This window comes from Narcine bancroftii, chromosome 4, assembly GCF_036971445.1.
Source record: "Narcine bancroftii isolate sNarBan1 chromosome 4, sNarBan1.hap1, whole genome shotgun sequence".
Classification (NCBI taxonomy): domain Eukaryota; kingdom Metazoa; phylum Chordata; class Chondrichthyes; order Torpediniformes; family Narcinidae; genus Narcine; species Narcine bancroftii.
Window position 1 is genome coordinate 280,511,059 of NC_091472.1, and position 20,083 is coordinate 280,531,141.

General features: G+C 38.5%; 2 protein-coding genes across 12 annotated transcripts in view; one reads left to right on the forward strand and one right to left on the reverse strand.

The window, feature by feature from the left end:
• map3k19 (mitogen-activated protein kinase kinase kinase 19) overlaps positions 1–15,545 on the forward strand; it is an 88,409-nt gene extending 72,864 nt beyond the window's left edge. For 4 of the 5 annotated variants that reach the window (XM_069935177.1, XM_069935179.1, XM_069935178.1 and 1 more), the window contains 5 exons: positions 1,569–4,127; positions 4,268–4,420; positions 6,559–6,609; positions 6,989–7,686; positions 15,223–15,545. In XM_069935177.1, coding sequence (XP_069791278.1) covers positions 1,569–4,127; positions 4,268–4,420; positions 6,559–6,609; positions 6,989–7,686; positions 15,223–15,385 — 3,624 coding nt within the window. In that variant the 3' untranslated portion in view covers positions 15,386–15,545. The remainder of the gene's footprint in view (positions 1–1,568; positions 4,128–4,267; positions 4,421–6,558; positions 6,610–6,988; positions 7,687–15,222) is intronic. The other variant, XM_069935181.1, reaches the window with a different exon arrangement.
• The window catches only part of LOC138762021 (uncharacterized), a 46,421-nt gene extending 26,908 nt beyond the window's left edge, over positions 1–19,513 (reverse strand). For 3 of the 7 annotated variants that reach the window (XR_011356716.1, XM_069935189.1, XM_069935188.1), the window contains exon 1: positions 16,415–17,087. Coding sequence is in view for 3 of the 7 variants with exons in the window: in XM_069935189.1 (XP_069791290.1) it covers positions 16,415–16,969 (555 nt within the window). In the remaining 4 variants the exon portion in view is untranslated. Of the gene's footprint in view, positions 1–6,877; positions 6,944–7,156; positions 7,248–16,414; positions 17,088–19,449 lie in introns of those variants that run through there. The other 4 variants (XR_011356717.1, XR_011356718.1, XM_069935190.1 and 1 more) reach the window with 4 other exon arrangements.
• Between the last annotated feature and the right edge of the window lie 570 nt (positions 19,514–20,083).

Genomic DNA, 20,083 nt, shown 5'->3' on the forward strand with positions numbered 1-20,083 from the left:
TTTTATTGGGCAGCAGGCAAATCTGAAGTTTTGATTCTTGTCAATGCATACATTTGGGATTGAAGCAAAATTGGTGACCTTTTACTCAGCTATATTCCAATCCTCTTCATTTAAAGGACCTCACAAACATTGTGCACACTGCTGAACTAGGTACTCTTCATTGAAGTTCACCAACTGGTCCATTTATGTCACTCCCATGCACCTTCATGCCAACATAGCATTATCTCCACCCTTCAACCTAAATGTCATATTGTTATGGAATAAATTATACAATTATGGAATAAAATATATCTTAAGGGTGAGATTGTGAGAATGTAGGTCACACTTCACAAACAGACATCTCAGTTACACTTCACAAACAAACATCTCATTTGGAATGCAAAAACCTTGCAGGTGGAGCCTTCAAGTCTATAATGTTTTACAGAGAAATAGAACTGCTTTGGAGAAGGTTTTCACAAATACATGTTAACTGGAATAGCACGTTTGAACAAATGTCAAGGCTCAGAAACTGATTAATCTTTTATTGCTAAGCTGGTGCCAGTGATCCAAATTTCTGGTTGAAGGATGCTAAGAGAGTTTTACTGCAGCAGTTGGTGTTGAAGACTGCAAGTTTTGCAGATCTGCTGCAAGACCCCATTTCAAAATGGGTTTTAAGTTCCAAGTTCAGCCTATTTTAAACCCTTGTAGACAATTACAAGAGGCTTTAGCTGGTTATTATGTTTCTCCTGGAATAGGAGAAAAAGAACTCTTTGTGGTAACCTGGAAGAAGAGATTATTTCTTGGAAAAAACCACAAGGGGACAAGTTTCTTCAGCAAGACACTTCAGTGGCTGATCAAAGGAGATCAGTATGTGTGTGTCCAATGAACATCTCTCTCTGAAACCAACAAGAAGCTTTCTGAGCAGTAACAATTTAAGTCAAAGCACCAGAGCCTGGTGAAGGTCATAAATGTTAAAATCTGTGCACAGTATGGAAATTTACCTGTACCAGTGAACTTGGAGAAGTGAAAAATGAATGATTGGACAGTGAAACAAAGAACTTTACTGATCACATCCACATTACATACATCTGTGCTTAGAATTAGAAGGGGGTTAAGTTAAGTTAATAGTAACAAGTTTAATACTGATATTATATATGAAGAAAATTAAAAATATTTTTATTAAGTAACCATTGTCTTGGTGAATTTCTGTTACTGCTGGTTTTTGGAGTCCTCTGGGCTTGTAATAATATTAAAGTGTTAAACACAAAACAAATAAAATACCCCTTTAGGCCCAGATACAATTCCCAAGATTACCAATGGCACCACAGATCCTTCTGCAAGATTGATTAGTGTTGATTTTCCTAGATTTCTACATCTGAGAATCATTATGTTCATTGAAATTTTTAATGACAAAAGCACAACCCGTGCAAACCTTTCATGTCAATGTTGTTCCCTTGCAAATGAAAAGCTTTTTTAAAAATTAAATACTTGAGACAACCTGCTTCAAATGCAAGAAAAATATAGTAAAATGTGCCGCCATTCACACAATTTATAATGAAATCTAAATCTTATACTTTTGAAAACTGCAGGTTTCCTTAGCTCAGTTGAGCACCAGCATTGTAAAGTCTGTACCTGTACGACTTCTGCCAATTGAAGGTGAACATGTTGCTGACAAACAAAGTGATTGTGGTATCTCTAATCATACAGCTTTAACATCACATTCAAAACAAAATTCATCTTTATCACCACCTGAATCAACCACAAGGGCAGAAAGACAATCTGCACATTCCTTAGCACAGTTTAACAGACAAAAATCTGTAAGTGAATACACAAGCAGCTCTGCATCCATCAAGCAAACTTCCTTCAATGAAGTTGAGAATCCTAAGCATACTCAAAGTCATATACCACTATGCTTAGAAATTTATCCTGGTACATGTGCAGACTGTGTCGCTACAGGGTCAAAAATTAAGTATGATGACCTTCTACTTGAAGAAATAGCCAAAAATTTGAGTGTAAAGGATGTCACTCATAAGATGATACTAAAAGGTAAAGAAGAATATACATCAGCTGGATCAGATAAATGTGAAGAACTTGATAAATCAAGCTCAACAAATGAATTAATAAATGTCAGTTCTGACAAAGATAATAGTGTATTATTGGATGTAACTTTGTGTAGTGAGCCCAATTTACAAATTTACAAATCATTAACTTGTACTTTAGCAAATATGTGTGTTAATGTTCTCAGCTCTGCAACTATAGGACTAAATGAAAACAAAAGTTTACAGAATGGACAGAAAACCAAAATATCTGCTAATGAGACTCTTGAATTTGAACAAGAGCAAAAACAAATCAAAACTCCATTTCAAAGAGACAAACCAAGAGAAAATGAAACACCTGAAGAAATTCCTCTAGATTTTGCAAACCATTTTGGACAATGTATAACAAAATATACATCTTCTGTAAAAGAAGAGGAAATAGTTCTTCACAAAACAAAGTGCAATTCTGTTGAGGATGATACATGGGCAAAACAAGCACCCAGTAATACCTTGCTTTTTTCAAAAAAGACTTTGGCAAAAATAAAAAATGCCAGTTTTGATGTACCCCACAATGCTATCTCTAGCTTCAATATTTTAGTTCAGAAAGAAAGAGAAATGAAAAGGAAAATTAGCAAGATTAATTGTATCAATCAAAGCAGTAACTCCACTCCAGAAATAAACATATCTCGTTCCAAATCATTGAAGAGCCCCCCCATTTCAACACAAAGTTGGTTGAGGAAAAGTATGCTTATGCCATCAACTGCTCATTTTCTACAATGTAAAAAAACTCCAATATTTCCTTCACTAGATAATTTTCATCTACATCAAATTTCGTCAAAAGTGCAGTCTAAAATACCAAAAGGAATCATGAAAAATGGGAAAACTTCTAATGGAAAATCTAATTCATATGGTAAAAGAAATACAAATAGCCTTAACAAATCAACAATTCCGCAGATTCCAGGATTAAGTTCGACAAGTGATTTCTCAGCATTAAAGTATAGTGATATGTTTCAAGAAATATATCCAATTGATAAAGGGCCAGGCATTTATGAAATGTTTAGTAGTCCATTGTATCATGCAATGCGAAAGTCAACAGTGTGTGAAACTAATCATCAAACTGTTCATTCTGTACCACGGAGAAGAGAAATTATAAATAAATTTTCAAAATCAAATCGAGCAACTGAGAAAAGCAATGCAATAAAAATAAAAAATAAACAGAATTCCAAACAAAAGAAAATGGATACACATGTGAAAAAAAAGAAAAAAAATGCAGAGGAAAGTACATTTTTGGTCAAGAGTGATAAAGGTCAAGAAAATGTTGAACTAATTTCTGGGCAGGATTGCCAGTATTTAGATAGCCAGAGAGTTTCAGATCATGGCCATCTTTCAGATGATTCAGAGTCCAATCATCCATTACCAGATAATGAGGGTCATCTGAATGGCCAGTATTTGTCAACTATTATAGAAGATTCATTTCAACAAGCTTCAGTCAAACCTGTCACTTCAGAGGATCATGATAATATGCACAAGAAATCATCTGATGCTGGGGTTGAAGAAGAAAATGTGGGTGATGATACAAATTATCGCTTTAGGTCATCAGTGCTCCCAAAAACCAAATATACGGAGTGCAGTGATATTGATTTATTTGAGGGAGGACGGTATCTGAATAAAAAAGACAAATCTCTTGTAAATGAATCCATTTTTGCACAAGAGCATACAGCTGTCTTGCCCAATGGACTTAACTGGGACATTGTAGTCAATGACGCAGAACTTGCCGAGTTATGTGCTGAAGACCAGTGTAACACTTCTCGTGGAGCAAAAGCTGCTTCACATCCAAATTCAAAAGAAACAGATGTTCCCATTCAACCATTGATTAACATATGGACTGTGGAAAATATGTTCCCAGCCATTCAGTTTGAAGGTGATAGAGAACACAATCTTGAAGATGGACAACTTCATTGTCTTACATCAGCATTATTGTTAGAAGAAAAGAATTCTTACAATAACATGGAACAAATGGCCACATATGCTCAACAAACAGAATGTTACGGTAATAAAGACAATGCATCTGAAAATACAAATGGGAAAATGATAAATGGAATATCCATCCAGGTAAATGATTTTTAGAATTTTTCTCTAATCTTTTTTGCACTATAGATATGAGAATAAACTTACAAATCACCATGTAATATTGAAGAGAAAAGCAATTGCTTAGGAGAGATCATAAAAACAAATATTTTTGTTTTTAACAGAGAACTGAATATACAGTTACAAAGCTATTCAAAACTTCTAGCAGACCTAGCAGTTCACTTTGTGATACCATAAAGTCTGAGTGCAGCTACAATTGTGAAGATGTCATTATATGGACTAAAGGCAATGTACTTGGGAAAGGAGCCTATGGCACAGTAAGTATCTGAAAATGCTTGCTGAAAAAAAAATCAAAAATTCAGGTGGATGATGTTGTTTTCTTTGTTTTGTTATAAAAATTATTGCTTCAAAATAACTTTTTAATCAGGATTCTAATAGTTATCATGGCAAACAAACAAAATAACTAAGGAAGAAAAATAAAATTAAAAACATGGTAATTTTAAATTAAAAAATTATTTAGCTTATATGAGATACGTATTTATAACCAAAGTCCTGACACTAGTTGTGCATAGTAGCAATTTAAAATCTAATAGAAGGAACAGGCCACAAAGCAGTCCTGTCTTCAATGATAGCAGAATGCAGCACGAGTCCCAAAGAAAGGGCAAAAAAAATTGCAACCATTCAGTCAGAAGTGCTGAATGGATGAAATGAATTAATTTGTTTATTGTCATGTGTGAAAAGCTTTGTCTTGAGTGCTCTCCAGACAAGTCAACCTATCCTTTAGTAATAAGAGAGAGTGAAAAGTAAGAGTATCATGTTATAGAGATTGGTGTTAAGGTAGAGATTGTAGAAGAGGAGGAGCTGCTGGGGTCAGCATGGAAAAAAGCTACCACATTCTAGATAAATGTAAATGTGTCCATCTCTGCATTGCACCAGATAGAGCAAAGGCTGTGGGATCAGTCTGGATGTCATTCTGAAATTTACTCTCCTGAACCAGCCCAATTCCAGCCAAACTCTTTCAGGGCAGTGTCAATACCAACAATATGAAAAAAATGGCTTGTTCACTAAATGCTGGTTGACTATAATGCAATTACATTCATTTATCAGGAAAGAGGATCAAACGAATCACCAACAGTGCTATCAAACAGTTCTTACATACCAGTAATCTTATGATGCCAATTTTTTTTTTCATCAGAAATGGATTAAAGAGCTTTGTTAAGACTACACCTGAAATGTTGTGCGCAGATCTGGTCACCCTATCTATTAATTACTTTTATTTAATTCATTTAGATATGCAGCTGGATAACAAGCCCTTCCAGCCCACAAACCAATCCCACCCAATACATCCACATGATTAATAACCTTCGCACCCTATATGTTTGGAATGTGAGAGGAAATGTGCAAGCTCTTTGCAGACAGTGCCGTATTCAAACCCAAGCCACTGGCGTTGTACAAACATTGTGCTAACCTCTGCCCTAATTATGCCACCCTAAGGAAGGATACTCATGCAGTAAAGATGTCAAATTAATTTCTGGATAGGAGGAATTTTCCAATTAAGAGATTAGGCAGAATAGCTCTATAATTTCTACAGATTGGAGAATGAGATAATTTCATTGAAACATTAATAACAAATGGCATCACCTTGCAGATAGTGACTCTTTGGAATTCTCTTCTTGAGAAGTGGAGGCTCAGTCACTGAGTATATTACAAGCACAGATTGACAGGTTTTTGGATGTTAAAGGTTTCAATAAATAACGAGTTAATGAAAGAACAAGGTGCTCAGATCATCAATAAGCATATTGAATGCTGAAATGGGTGTGAGGGAGCAAAAGCCCTATTCCTGCTTCTAGATTATGTCCTTTTGCTAAGGCACCAGTTGACCAAGTATGAAATCAAGTAATCCAGGTAAATCTGAGGGAAAACTCACAAATGGTAAGAGGAATACTGTGCATAAATAAAAATGGCTGTGGTTGGAGGTCAAAAGTTCAGCCTCAGGATATCACTGGAGTCTTTCCCTACGTCCAACCATCTTCAGATGCATCAATTCCACTAAAACTGAAGCAGTCCATGTCTTCATGCACCAAGATCTAGACAACATTCATAGATAATATGAGAGGCAAGTAACTCTTAAGCCCCAGAAGTGTAATTGCCATCTCCACTAATAACTTAACCATGACATGATTGAGTATCCAGTTATCATCAATCTGGAAATCATCACAGACCAGAAACTTAACTGGACTCCTGTGATATGAGAACATGTCAGAACTTGGGCATCCTGTGGCAAGTGACTCATCTCCATCCCAAAGCATTCCTATCATCTGAAGGCAGAGGCCTGGAATGTGAGGGAACATTCTCCACTTACCTGAGCTCCAACAACACTCAATAAATTAATCTTGGAAAAATTAATCTGCTTAATTGGTATCTCACCACTTTCTACATTCATTCTGTTTTGCAGATGGTACACACCACAGCCACTCTCTGCATTCATTGGTGCACAGTAGCCGTGGTGAGTACCATTTTAAAAGCGCATTGTAGTTACTCACCTTAGATATAGTGACAGCACTTCCCAAATCTGTGACTTCCATGACCAAGGACAAAGGTTAATTGTATGGAAAAAGCACTCTCTGAATGTTGTTCTTTCAGTTGCATGCCATCCTGAATAGGATCTATGTCATGGTTCCTTCACCATTGGGTCTAAACCCTGGAACTCTCTCGCCAACAGCATTATGAGATTGCCTTCATCTGGACTGCAGTGATTCAAGAAGGTGACTTACCACTATCTTCTTGAAAGCAATTAAGAATGGGCAATAAATGTTGGCTCTTCTAACGATGCTCAGATCCTAAAAAAGTAATTATTGAAAGATTTTGTCATTTAATTTTGTTAGGTATACTGTGGTCTAACAAGTCAAGGTCAACTCATCGCTGTTAAACAGGTTATCCTGGATGCAACAAACCAAACTGTAGCAGAAAAAGAGTATCAGAAACTGGAAGAGGAAATAGAGCTACTAAAAGATCTAAAGCATGACAACATTGTGCACTTCCTTGGTACAAACCTAGAGGCCAATGTTGTTAGCATTTTCATGGAATTTGTTCCTGGTGGATCCATAGCTGGTATTATAAGTAGTTTCGGGCCATTACCAGAGCCTGTTTTTTGTGGATATACTAAACAAGTTTTAAAAGGAGTGGTCTATTTACATGATAATAAAGTAATTCACAGAGATATAAAGGGAAATAATGTCATGCTTATGCCTAATGGTGTGATAAAACTCATCGACTTTGGCTGTGCCAAACGAATGATATGTGTGAATATGAATGATACACATGGAGAAATGTTAAAATCAATGCATGGGACTCCTTACTGGATGGCACCTGAAGTGATTAATGAGACTGGACATGGAAGAAAATCTGATATTTGGAGTATAGGGTGCACTGTGTTTGAAATGGCATCTGGAAAACCACCTCTGGCACATATGGACAAAATGGCAGCCATGTTTTACATTGGAGCACATCGAGGTCTGATGCCTAACCTTCCTGTTCAGTTTTCTGAGAATGCTCAAGATTTTGTACAGATTTGTCTGACAAGGTAAGCATGTTTTTAATTATTATTCAGATCCTTGTGGTATTATAATAAATTATGTATTTTTAAAATACCCTGCATTGGTGACATTGTGGCTCTAATTCTGGACAGCACAGTTAGCACAATGCTATTAAAGTGGCAGCGGTCTGGGTATGAATCCAGAACTGTAAGGAATTTGTACATTCTTGCCATGTCTGTATGTGTTTTCTCCAGGTGCTTTGGTTTCTTGCCACCCTTCAAAAATGTACGGGGTTGTTAGGTAAAGGGGTCACACAGGTGTATTTGGGTGGTTTGGACCTGTGGGCTAGAATTAAAGTAAAATTTTAAAATTATTTTTCAATTAAAGTAGGGAAATAAGGGGAATGTAAATATAATTGTCTCATTTCAAAATCACACAGAATTACTGTATATACTAGTGTAATCATCATTTTTTCAACCACCTTTTCTGGCCAAAAAGAGGGTGGGGTTGACTTACATGAGTCAAACTTTTGACCTCTGTCAGTCCCTGCAACATTCAAAGCGCCTGGAGCTCGGATGGCCAGGATTGGGTGGTAAGTCTACAGTTAAGGCTTCAGGACCTCTGATAGGCGGGTGGCTGGGATATCAGGAGTTCAGATGGACGAGCAACCGGGGAAAAGATATGCAGCCAGGAGCTTGGATTGGCAGAGGGGCCGTAGCGAGGATCCAAAGTTGGGAGCTCCAATGGGGGAAGGGGGGGACAGTCGGGGCATCAGGAGTTCTGATGAGCAGAAAGCTGGGCCGAGTGTCCGCGTCAGTGGCATCAGGAACTTGGATTGGCGGGTAGTCTGGGCCAAATATGGGGGAGGGGGTCCTACTTTTATACAGGTCATACCTGATTTTTGGGCCAAAAGAAAAGGGGGGTCAACTATTTATACAATATTCACAATTACACAAGTATGTATGGCACATATTATTAAGGATTAATGTACATAATTAAAAAGCTAAACAAAGAGCAATTTGGTAAAGGAGTCAAGGCTTATTAGGAGACAAATCAAGGAGCAAAGATATGCAAAATTAGTCAACACCAACAAAACTGGCATGGCAGTATGCTTACAAAATTAAGTGTTTATACATGTAATTTTCATCTGTGTGCTTTTTGCTTTAGAAGCAATATTGAAACTATCAATGCTTACCATTATCAAGGAGTAAACTGGTAACTAATTCACAAATACTGAGTTAGTCATGAAATTAAGAACATTTGTTCTTCTACTCCAAAACTTTGCTACACTGGTATCTTGCTGAAAAGTTGCAACTTATTCACATTAAGCACACAAAGAGGAACAGCAAAAGTTATCATTTCCATTGATTTAAGTAAAAGTTCAACAAGTTGATGGTTAATTAACACAAAATAAATTTTAACATTTACTTTTACAAAGGAGTTTAATGTTTAGCAATCGAAGTTTATTTTACTTTCGACTTTTCTCTTTTAGCAATCTTCCAATTTTCAGTATTTCTCTTTTTGTAACTACTGGTAATTTGATGTTGAAGTTGCACTTTTTAGACTACATTCAGTAATTGCTTCAATAAAATTTCCAAGAGACATTCATCATGCAAATCATTAGGTGCTTTTAAGCAGCAGCACCCAGGTAGCCCTCCTGGGACCCAGGTGCAATTAGTGGGGTAAAGGTGCCTCCAGCACCTTTTAAGCTGAGGGGAGATAGCCCCAGTAAATAGCTAACCTGGTGATTTAAGGGGGAATCCCACCCCCATGGTGACGTGTTAAGTGATGCGTCACACAAACTAGTCTCCCCGTCCCCCCCACCAGCTGTCAGTCTCCCTCCCTCTGTCAGTTGCGCTCCCCCCCCCCACCCTGCGGCAGATGACCCCTCTGGCCCCCGCAGCAACCAATCACGACATCCACCCCAGCTCGCCAATCGCAGCATCCCCCCCCCCACCCCAGCTCGCCAATCGCGGCAACCCCCTCCACCCCAGCTCGCCAATCGTGGCATTCCCCCCCCCCACCACCGGCCCGCCAATCGCAGGGATCCCTCTGCCCCGCCAGTAACTCCTTTCTCCCCTTGTAACGCTGGGTTGACCATTTTCACTTTCAAGCTACAGGAGGATGCAAGTCTTAATAGGTTCCCTGACTACCTTTGAGGTCGGCCAGGGACCAGGTTGATTTCTGACCCTTTGTGTCAGAGTCTGTGTCAGACCCTTTCAAACTGCCCTGTGAATGGGGCACTAACCGGGTGAATTTCCCAGTTAACCCCATTTTTACAGAGCAATTTAAAAACGCCTATAGATCCATTATAGATGGTAATATACTTTCACAGAAAGTCATCTGACTATAGATTGCTGCTCAGAACCCCTCATGATCCAAGAGAGCTATGCTTCTAAGCTTTTGATCACCTTTGAAGTCTGTAGTTGCCATTTTTCAACATGAGACAAAAATTATTGCAGTTAGAAAAGAAGGTTATCTAAGGAAACAGCAGAACATAGATCAGCTGCAAAGTTTGGTGGAGTGGTTCAAGCCCACAATTCACTGAAAGTGGTAATACAGTTAGATAAGAAAGTGAAGGTGGTATTTGGAATTGAGTAGAAGAATTGAGATGTTGGATTGCAGTTGTTGAAAACATTGGTAAAGCCACATTTGAAGTGTTGTGTATAGTATTGGACATGACACAACAGGAATGATGTAACCCAATAGAGTTAATGCAGAAGAGAATCACCAGGCATATAGATAAGGAGAGGTTGGATTGCTGAATTTAATCTCACTTGGCTATAGGAGGCCAAAGTGTGCCTTATAGTAGGGCAGGCGAATCTGAAATTGAAGGGCCCAGGTTCATACAGAGGGTGTTAGTTGTCTGGAATGAGGTATCGGAGGTGGTGGTAGGTGCAAATATAGTTACAATTATTGCAAGGCATTTGGATGTATTTAATTAGGGAAGACATGAATTGATTGGCCCAGTGCAGGCCAATGGGATTAGTAATAGATAGGCATCATAATGGCAATTTCTACTGATCTGAGTCCAATTAAATGTGTTTATAGATACCGTTCTGACCTGACAGTCAGTGGTTATCATTAAAAACTCATTTTGTTTCCCTAGACTAATGCTCTTTCCTTTCTTTTCAATTTTCCAAATTTCCATTTATTAGAACCCACTCTCTCTATTGAATTTTTGTTTTATATATTTGTTTGGCATACTAGGATGAATCAAAGCCCAATTCAACTGAAGTCTGTCCAAACAGACTAGGCTGCCTCGTTCCTGGCCACCTATATCAAATGAATCAAATGTCAGTTTTTCCCCACACTCATATTTAAGCCATTTATTCAATTAGAACGCAGAACAGTACAGGACTTTGGCCCACGATGTTGAGTCAAACTATGTAAACATATTCCAAAACAATCTAATCTTTCCCTCCCTCACACCCATAATACTATTTTTATATATCCATGTGCAATTCTAAGAGTCTTAAATATCCCTATTCTACCACCATCACTAACAATACATTCCAGGCATCTACGACTTTGTGTGTAAAAAAAACTTACCTCTAACATCTCCTCCACTCAATTTAAACAGATGTTTGCCATTGTCACACTGGGAATAAGATACTGGCTTTCCATCCAATGTATGCCCTGTATTATTTTATTTACTTCTATCAAGTCATCTCATCCTTCATTGCTCCAAAGAGAAAAGTCCTAGCTTTGTCTCTCTTTGGCTTGGCTTCACGGACGAAGATTTATGGAGGGGGTAAAAAGTCCACGTCAGCTGCAGGCTGACGTGGGAAAATTAGTTGGTTGGGGTTGGGTGTTGGGTTTTTCCTCCTTTGCCTTTTGTCAGTGAGGTAGGCTCTGTGGTCTTCTTCAAAGGAGGTTGCTGCCTGCCAAACTGTGAGGCGCCAAGATGCACGGTTTGAGGCGTTATCAGCCCACTGGCGGTGGTCAATGTGGCAGGCACCAAGAGATTTCTTTAGGCAGTCCTTGTACCTTTTCTTTGGTGCACCTCTGTCACGGTGGCCAGTGGAGAGCTCGCCATATAACACGATCTTGGGAAGGCAATGATCCTCTATTCTGGAGACGTGACCCATCCAGCGCAGCTGGATCTTCAGCAGCGTGGACTCGATGCTGTCGACCTCTGCCATCTCGAGTACTTCGACGTTAAGGATGAAAGCGCTCCAATGGATGTTGAGGATGGAGCAGAGACAACGCTGGTGGAAGCGTTCTAGGAGACATAGGTGATGCCGGTAGAGGACCCATGATTCGGAGCCGAACAGGAGTGTGGGTATGACAACAGCTCTGTACACGCTTATCTTTGTGAGGTTTTTCAGTTGGTTGTTTTTCCAGACTCTTTTGTGTAGTCTTCCAAAGGCGCTATTTGCCTTGGCGAGTCTGTTGTCTATCTCATTGTCGATCCTTGCATCTGATGAAATGGTGCAGCCGAGATAGGTAAACTGGTTGACCGTTTTGAGTTTTGTGTGCCCGATGGAGATGTGGGGGGGCTGGTAGTCATGGTGGGGAGCTGGCTGATGGAGGACCTCAGTTTTCTTCAGGCTGACTTCCAGGCCAAACATTTTGGCAGTTTCCGCAAAGCAGGACGTCAAGCGCTGAAGAGCTGGCTCTGAATGGGCAACTAAAGCGGCATCGTCTGCAAAGAGTAGTTCACGGACAAGTTTCTCTTGTGTCTTGGTGTGAGCTTGCAGGCGCCTCAGATTGAAGAGACTGCCATCCGTGCAGTACCGGATGTAAACAGCGTCTTCATTGTTGGGGTCTTTCATGGCTTGGTTCAACATCATGCTGAAGAAGATTGAAAAGAGGGTTGGTGCGAGAACACAGCCTTGCTTCACGCCATTGTTAATGGAGAAGGGTTCAGAGAGCTCATTGCTGTATCTGACCCGACCTTGTTGGTTTTCGTCAATTGTTAGCTTGTTAGCTTTGTCAATCTTACTTCCTGAGACATCCTCCAATCCAAGTAACATCCTGGAAAAGGTCTTCTGTACCCTCTCTGAATCATCTACAGTAAAACCTATTATCCAGAACCTATAGAGATTGGTAAGATTTTGGATAAGTAACTTTGCCAGTTGCTTGAGGTTGTGTGATTAGTGAATTTAACACTAGGGGATGCCAATTTTAAACTTTCATATTTTTTGCCTATTTATTTTTTGCATTTTTGTTTTTGCTGGTTGCTTGAATTCTGGATAATGGGGATTTTGCTATTTATCCTTCCTGAAATGAGGCAACCAGGACTAAATGCAATACTCCAAGTGTGGTCTAATCAGACTTTTATAAATCTGCAACATTACCTCATGGCTCTTGAGTCAGTCATCCCCCAACTAATGAAGGCCAACACACTACACATCTTCTTAACTAACCTATTAACTTGCGCAGAAACTTTGAGGGATCTATGGATCTAGACCCCAAGATCCCTCTGTTCCTCTACACGGTTAAGAATCTTCCATTTACCACATATTCTACCTTCAATTTTGACCTTCCAAATGGCATCACGTTACATTTATCCAGATTAAACTGCCAATCTCTGCCCTACATCTACATTCCTATCTATATCCTGTTGTAACCTACAATAATCTTCTGCACTATTCACAACACCTCCAAACTTCATATCATCTGCAAACTTACTGATCCATCCATCCACCTTTTCATCGAAGTTAGGGGTTCAAAACAGATCCCTGACCTCCAGGCAGAATACATTCCAACTACTACCAACCATTCCCTTGGATTCAGAATCCAAGCAACCAGGCTTCCATGGATGTCATGCCTCATAACTTTCTGAATGAGCCTACCATGGGGAGCCTGGTCAAATGCTTTACTATAATCTATAAATGCACATCCATTGCCTTACCCAATTGCATTACCTTGAACCAATTTGGCCCAAGTATTAATCCAAAGATCATCTCCTTTTCATTTCTCTCCCCCCCTCCTCCCATGTTGTCCCAAACAGCTGATATTCCTTCGGTAGAATCTGCTTCTTTGTCCTAACTTTTCCAGACATCTTTCCCTTCATATTCCAAATTACTTTCTAACACCTGGAAATGTATGTGAATTATCCTCACAGCCTAGCTGGTTAAAATTAGAGACTCATGCTTGTGACAGCAGAAAACAGCATCTATTCCATGAACTACACAGTTCTATATCACCACTACATTTCTTTTCAATAACTCCACCACTCCCCCAACCTCAATTTCAACAGCACCTTGTAGGTCCATTTGCTTATCTATTCTGTGGTCTGTTGGTTAGATACTTTAGGCTTTGTCTAGATCACATCTATTTTTTATACTCTTGTTCCCTTCATTGACAGTTACTGACAGGTCATTAAGATCAGAACCCAAACTTTGTTATGACAAGGTCACCCAATGTCTGGTTCATAATTCTGCAAGATCTTTTTCTTTTTAAGAGTAGAAATATTGTATGTGAATGCAGAGATTTTATTGAATGAAAGTAGAGATCATTATTTGCTTAGAACTATTCAAGAATGAGCTAACAATCTCATGCAACCACATCAGTGTTGAGCAGAAGGGCTCAGAAGTCATTTGGCTTATTGGAGCTTTATAGCCTTTCCATCCCTGGCCAGGCTGTGTTAATTCTAATCTACTGTTCAATTAAATAGCACATTTTCTAAATTCTCTTTTAAAATGGAATAAATCACTGAAGGCTACCAAATTAATTACACTTCACATCTCTATTGCCGGATCATGAGGGTACATAAAGAAGACACATTCTTTATGGCTCAAATGTGAGAACTCTATCCACTTACACCCTGCACAACAGATGCAGAGTAAATGAAAATAAAAAACTGCAGAAAAATGCAAAATGCTGGAATCTCACTTCTTGGAAAATTGGGTCCCAGACCTGAAATGTTAATTGCTTTTCTTTTTACCCATGTTGCCTGAATGTTTTCAGCATTTTCTGTTTTTTTTTTAAATTACACACATTTTTCTTTCCTTTATTTCATCATCTCAATCCCAATTTTCCAAACACCTCATTGTTTCATTGTTTTATTTTTAAACAGTATAGATATTGCAACTGATAAAATTATTCTAACCACCTCCATTTCACTGATCCCATTATAGATAAATGATTTTAACTTGTTCTCATGAAAATTATGCAACTGCCTTTGCATTTTAATCTTGTAATCATTCACATTGTACGCTTGAATATATTCTGATCAAGTGTTCCAGATCTTACAATGGTCAAGAATTCTTGTAAAGAATTAAAGGTTGGCATCTTAAAGAAAATTTCATTATACAAATAAAGGAAAGCTAATTTTTACTTTCACATTAATATCAAATGCTACAATTTTAAATTTAAAAGGTGTGAATGTGTAAAAATGAGAATAAAATTGATTTTATTATTCTTGTACCCATTAAAAGAAACTCAAGGAGTGCTGGTTAAGTCATGTGTGGCATGTCCAAGAGGTGTGTTTCCTAATCCAAAACAAGTATTAGATTGTTGTGGAGTAGGTTTACATCGGTCAGTACAATATTGCTGTCTGAAGGGCCTGTACTGTGCTGTACATCTTTGTTAAAATGTAACAGCAAGATGAAGCTTTTTTTTCTTGCACCTAGGGACCAGTACAAGCGTCCTTCAGCAAAACAATTACTGGAACATGCATTCATTATACAGAAACAAAAGAAACAGCCATTCCAGAAAAGTAAAATTGTGGCCAAAACAGAATCACAAGCAACAATTATTTCAAAGAGCAGATCACTGGGCATCACAGAACTTTAACAAGTAATGGGATTGACATACATTTCTACGAAGATTCCTATGTAACTACTTAATGGCTTTATGTAATATATGTAGTTTTATACATTTTGAAGATGCAAGTTGACATTAAACTTAAATGTTTTAATTGTACATCATAATTCATAACAGCCTAATTTTTTGAAATTAGAATCGGTTTTCATGTCTCTCTTGCTGTATTTGTATTGAGAACACACGTATCTATGGTATTCTGTTTTTACTGTACAAAACTTGCAAAGTTAACTACTTTAGTCTATTTCCAGCTGTTCCAGTTTCCTCTCCTATTCCAGAATTATATGGGTTGGTAGGCTAACATTCATTCTGTGCATGAGTGAATGGAGAATCTGGGAAAAGCTGATGGAACTGTGGGGATGAGTATAAATGGGTGGCTGATGATCAGCTGAGGTTTAGTAACCCAATGGACCAGTTTCCTTGCTGCATAACTCTATCATGATACCTTTAAAAATGTTCATTATCTGAAAGTGGAAAAAAACTCAACACGCTTCAAACCTGGTGAGGCACTAATATCCTTGTGGGGAGGTTTGCCTGTGCTAACTTGGCTGGGGTGGGGGGGGGAGTGAGGTAACCAGTGATTTTTTTTTAAGGTGTATAGATAAAAACATTGAGTAAAGCAGTTAAGATTTTGAGTTTTAATATTAATGGGATTAACAGATCCTGCCCCTTCCGGGTTCGGCGTCTCCGTGACGTCAGGCGTTGCCGTGCAGGGGAGCCCTCGCTCTCATTGGACGAGAGCTCTGGGGAAGAAGAGTTTGAATGGGATAGTGGCGGTTGGGCTTCACACGAGGCACTGTGTTTGCTGGCGGCCATTTTAGACCTACAGACTGCAGCAAAGTGGCCGTTTTTAAGGCACTTCTGGCACTTGGCTTTTCTTGCTGGGCACTGGGACCTGCTGTGCTTGTCCCTCCCGCAGAAATAACATTTTGGGTTCGCACGGGGCAGGGTAGCAGCAGCCGACAGGCCGTCAGGGGTAGGGTAGAAGGGCACTCTACTCACATCAGAACGAGGGGTCCAGTCCCTAGAGAGCTCGGTGGACTTTAAGGCTGCATCCTCCATTGTGATTGCAATCCGGGCCACGTCCTCTAGTTTTTCTACCCCTTGTTCGAGTAAGCGCAGCCTCACTTCATTTGATCTGAGCCCAGCCACATAGGCATCCCGGACGAGATCGTTTGTGATCTCGGCAGCAGTTTTGTCCACACAGTTACAGTCCTTGCCCAATGCCTTTAATACTTGTAAATATGCCCTGCTGGACTCGCCGGGCTGTTGCTTCCTCGACGCAAGCACGAGCCGGGCATGAACTCTGTTCACCGGTTGATTATACAGTTCTTTCAGTACCTTTATGGCTGCGGGGTATGTGGTCTCATCGTGGATGTTCTCGTAGACTCTCAAGGACACCATAGACAGCAATGCTGTTAGACACTGGTTATCCTCCTCCACCTCAATGAGCCTTAGGAAGTTTTCAAAGTTCAGCAGCCAGAAGTTAAAGGCTTTGAAGGCTGTAGCTGACCGTGGGTCGATATCAAGTTTTTCTGGCCGAATTAAACGCTCCATCCCTTTCAAAAAAAATTATTTTGCTAATAAAATTGTAGAGCTCGTCGAAAGAACCAAAGACTTGTTGATCCAAACCAAGGCTTTTATTAGCAAAAGACCGGAGCTCTTCACAGGTGGCTGACCAGTCCGGAATGATCCGACCTGGCTAGGGACACAACCCTTTAAGGCCCAGGTAATAGGTGTGGCTTAGCTCTCAGCCAATCGCTGTAAGCACAGTCTAGATACAGTAACTATATACACTATGTACATTGGTGATAGATATGTACTATCACACTCAACACGCTTCAAACCTGGTGAGGCACTAATATCCTTGTGGGGAGGTTTGCCTGTGCTAACTTGGCTGGGGTGGGGGGGGAGTGAGGTAACCATTGATTTTTTTTAAGGTGTATAGATAAAAACATTGAGTAAAGCAGTTAAGATTTTGAGTTTTAATATTAATGGGATTAACAGATCCATAAAAAGAAAGATTTTATCTTGTATTAAGAAATTAGGAGTAGATATTGCCTTTCTACAAGACTCAGATGACAGAATATGGATATGTTTTTGGGAGATAAATTGGGGCAGGGTTTTTGGTGTAGATCACATACAAACACTTTAAAACAAATCTCATTTAAAATACTGGAGCTCTGCTCATGCTTGACATGTTGGAACCAACAGCCTTTGTGAAAGCTATGGAAAGTGCCCAAGAGACTTCACTAATGGATTGTTGTTTACAGAAAAACAAATGATTAAAGAACTTGTTGGAGCCGCAGACTGTCTGCAGTGGAACTTGCCATTCCAGGAGGATCATGTGATTTTGAAAGAAGATAGAGTCAAACAGGTTTTTTTCTCAGAGAGAGTGAGAGAGAGACCCTCACAGAGATCAGTTCTACAATTTTACAGCAACTGGGACTGGAACAGGACAAGCTGGCAAGCTTGTGTAATACCCAATTTGGAAGATGGGTTCGGAGTTCTTAGTTCAGTCTGGTCAAATCTCTTGTGGTTCATGCAAGAGAAGAGGTCTGGCTGTCTAATGTTTCATGTGAAATAAGAGAAACAAAAAGGAACTCTGTGGTGACCTGAAAGAAAGTGGTTATCATCTGAAGAACCCTGATGGGGCAAGTTTGGTCAAATCTCTTGTGGTTCATGCAAGAGGACTGGCTGTCTAATGTTTCACGTGAAATAAGAGAAACAAAAAGGAACTCTGTGGTGACCTGAAAGAAAGTGGTTATCATCTGAAGAACCCTGATGGGGCAAGTTTCTTCGGCAAGACACTGAAGCAGCTGATTAAAAAGGAATCAGTTCTGGGTGTCCAGTGTACAACAAGTCTCTCTCTGAAAACTGACAAGAACCTGAGTGATAACCATTTACCTTTCAAGCACCAAAGCCGAGTGAACTTTATAAATGTTAAATTCTGTGCACAGTATAAGAATTGCCTGTGAATCAAAGAACTTTTCTGAACTTAAGCACACACATTACTTACACGTGCACTTAGAATTAGAAGGGGGTTAAGTTAGGTTAGTTAAGTCAATAGTGATAAGTTAAGTGCAATTCTGTTTTCATGTTTAAAGATAATTAAAGGCAACTTTTGTTTAAGTAACCCTTTGTCTTGGCAAATAATTTATTGCTGCTGGATTTATTTACTTGATATTTGGAATAAAGTTGTTAGAAATTGATGGAAATCTTCTTTCGTTAAAAACGCCATTAATTAATCCATTATTATTTTTTTTTAATATATGGAATAATAAAGGAATTTAAAAACTGGGAGATTGTTATGACAATGATAGACTGATGTCTTTTGATCAATTAATAATTAAATATTATGTTCCTTTCAATCTGTTATTTTGTTATTTTCAGTTGAGGGCTTTTTTAAGAGAGAAATTAGGATCAAAAATAGTTTTAAAACATTTTTAAAATTTGGAGCAAATTATAGTTGATGGAATGACTAAAAATTATTTCAATTGCGTATATTTTATTACAAGAACAAACACCTAAAGTAGGTCTGTTTAATTCAAAAGAAAGGTGAGAACAAGATTTAGATACAATAACAGATCAGCAGGATTGGTAAAATTTATGTAAAGAAGTTATGTCTGATACTATCAATGTAAGATATTAAATTCTTATAATTTTTTACATCAATTGTATATTACAGCTCAGAAATTGAGTAAGTGGAGATCGAATCAATGTTTTAGATGTGGAAAAGTAATTGGAACTTTATTTCATTCCACATGGTCTTGTTTGAAGGTTAATTCTTTCTAGGATTCTGTTAGTAAATTTTTGCAATGAGGAAATGGAGTGATTTTTCTGTTAAATCCTGAATTATTGTTGAAAGTGTTACTCCTAAATTATTGTTGTCAGATTCTCAATTAAAATTTGTTGTTAGCTTTAGTAATAGCAAGGAAATGTATTGCTATAACATGGAGGTCTGATGTTTCATTGGCATTAGTTAGATAGTCCGCTAAGATTCAAAGTTGTATTCTTTTAGAAAAAAATATACTTACAATTTGAGGGGTAAATATTCCTTATTTCTTCAAATTTGGAGCCTGTACAGTGAAGTTTTCCCTGAAAGAATAACAATTTTATGATAATTCTGGGATCCTGGAGTGTCATCTAATGCAATCTGAAATAATTAACATGCAGTAATGATATTGTGGATTTTAGTTGTGGGTTTAGATTAGGTTTGGGGGAGGGAGGGTTTAGAGAGTTTTTTTAGTTTTTACTTTTCAGTTAGTTTTTTTTCAGTATACATTTGTTAACATTGTATTATAGTTATTTACTTCTGTTTGTTATTATGTTGATTAAATAAAATGTGTTGTAGGCAAGGGCCAAGGTCCAAAAAAAATAACAAAATAAAATCAGTTTTGAGCTTGTCAAAATTCCTCCGACTCCTGTAGAAGGCAGACTTTGTTGATGGATCTATTCAGAAAGCTGGTTTTGGTCTTGATCCGAACATAACATACAAGTCCCTTTTTGTCCAAAATAGTCTCAATGATTTTTTCCAGTTAGCCAGTAGTTTTAAGGCGTTAAATCATCCATGATAATCACGATGTCCCCTGGTGTAAAGTTTTGTCTGATGTTAGACCATTTCTGTCATTCCTGCAGATGGGGAAGATTTTCTTTAATCCATCTTTTCCA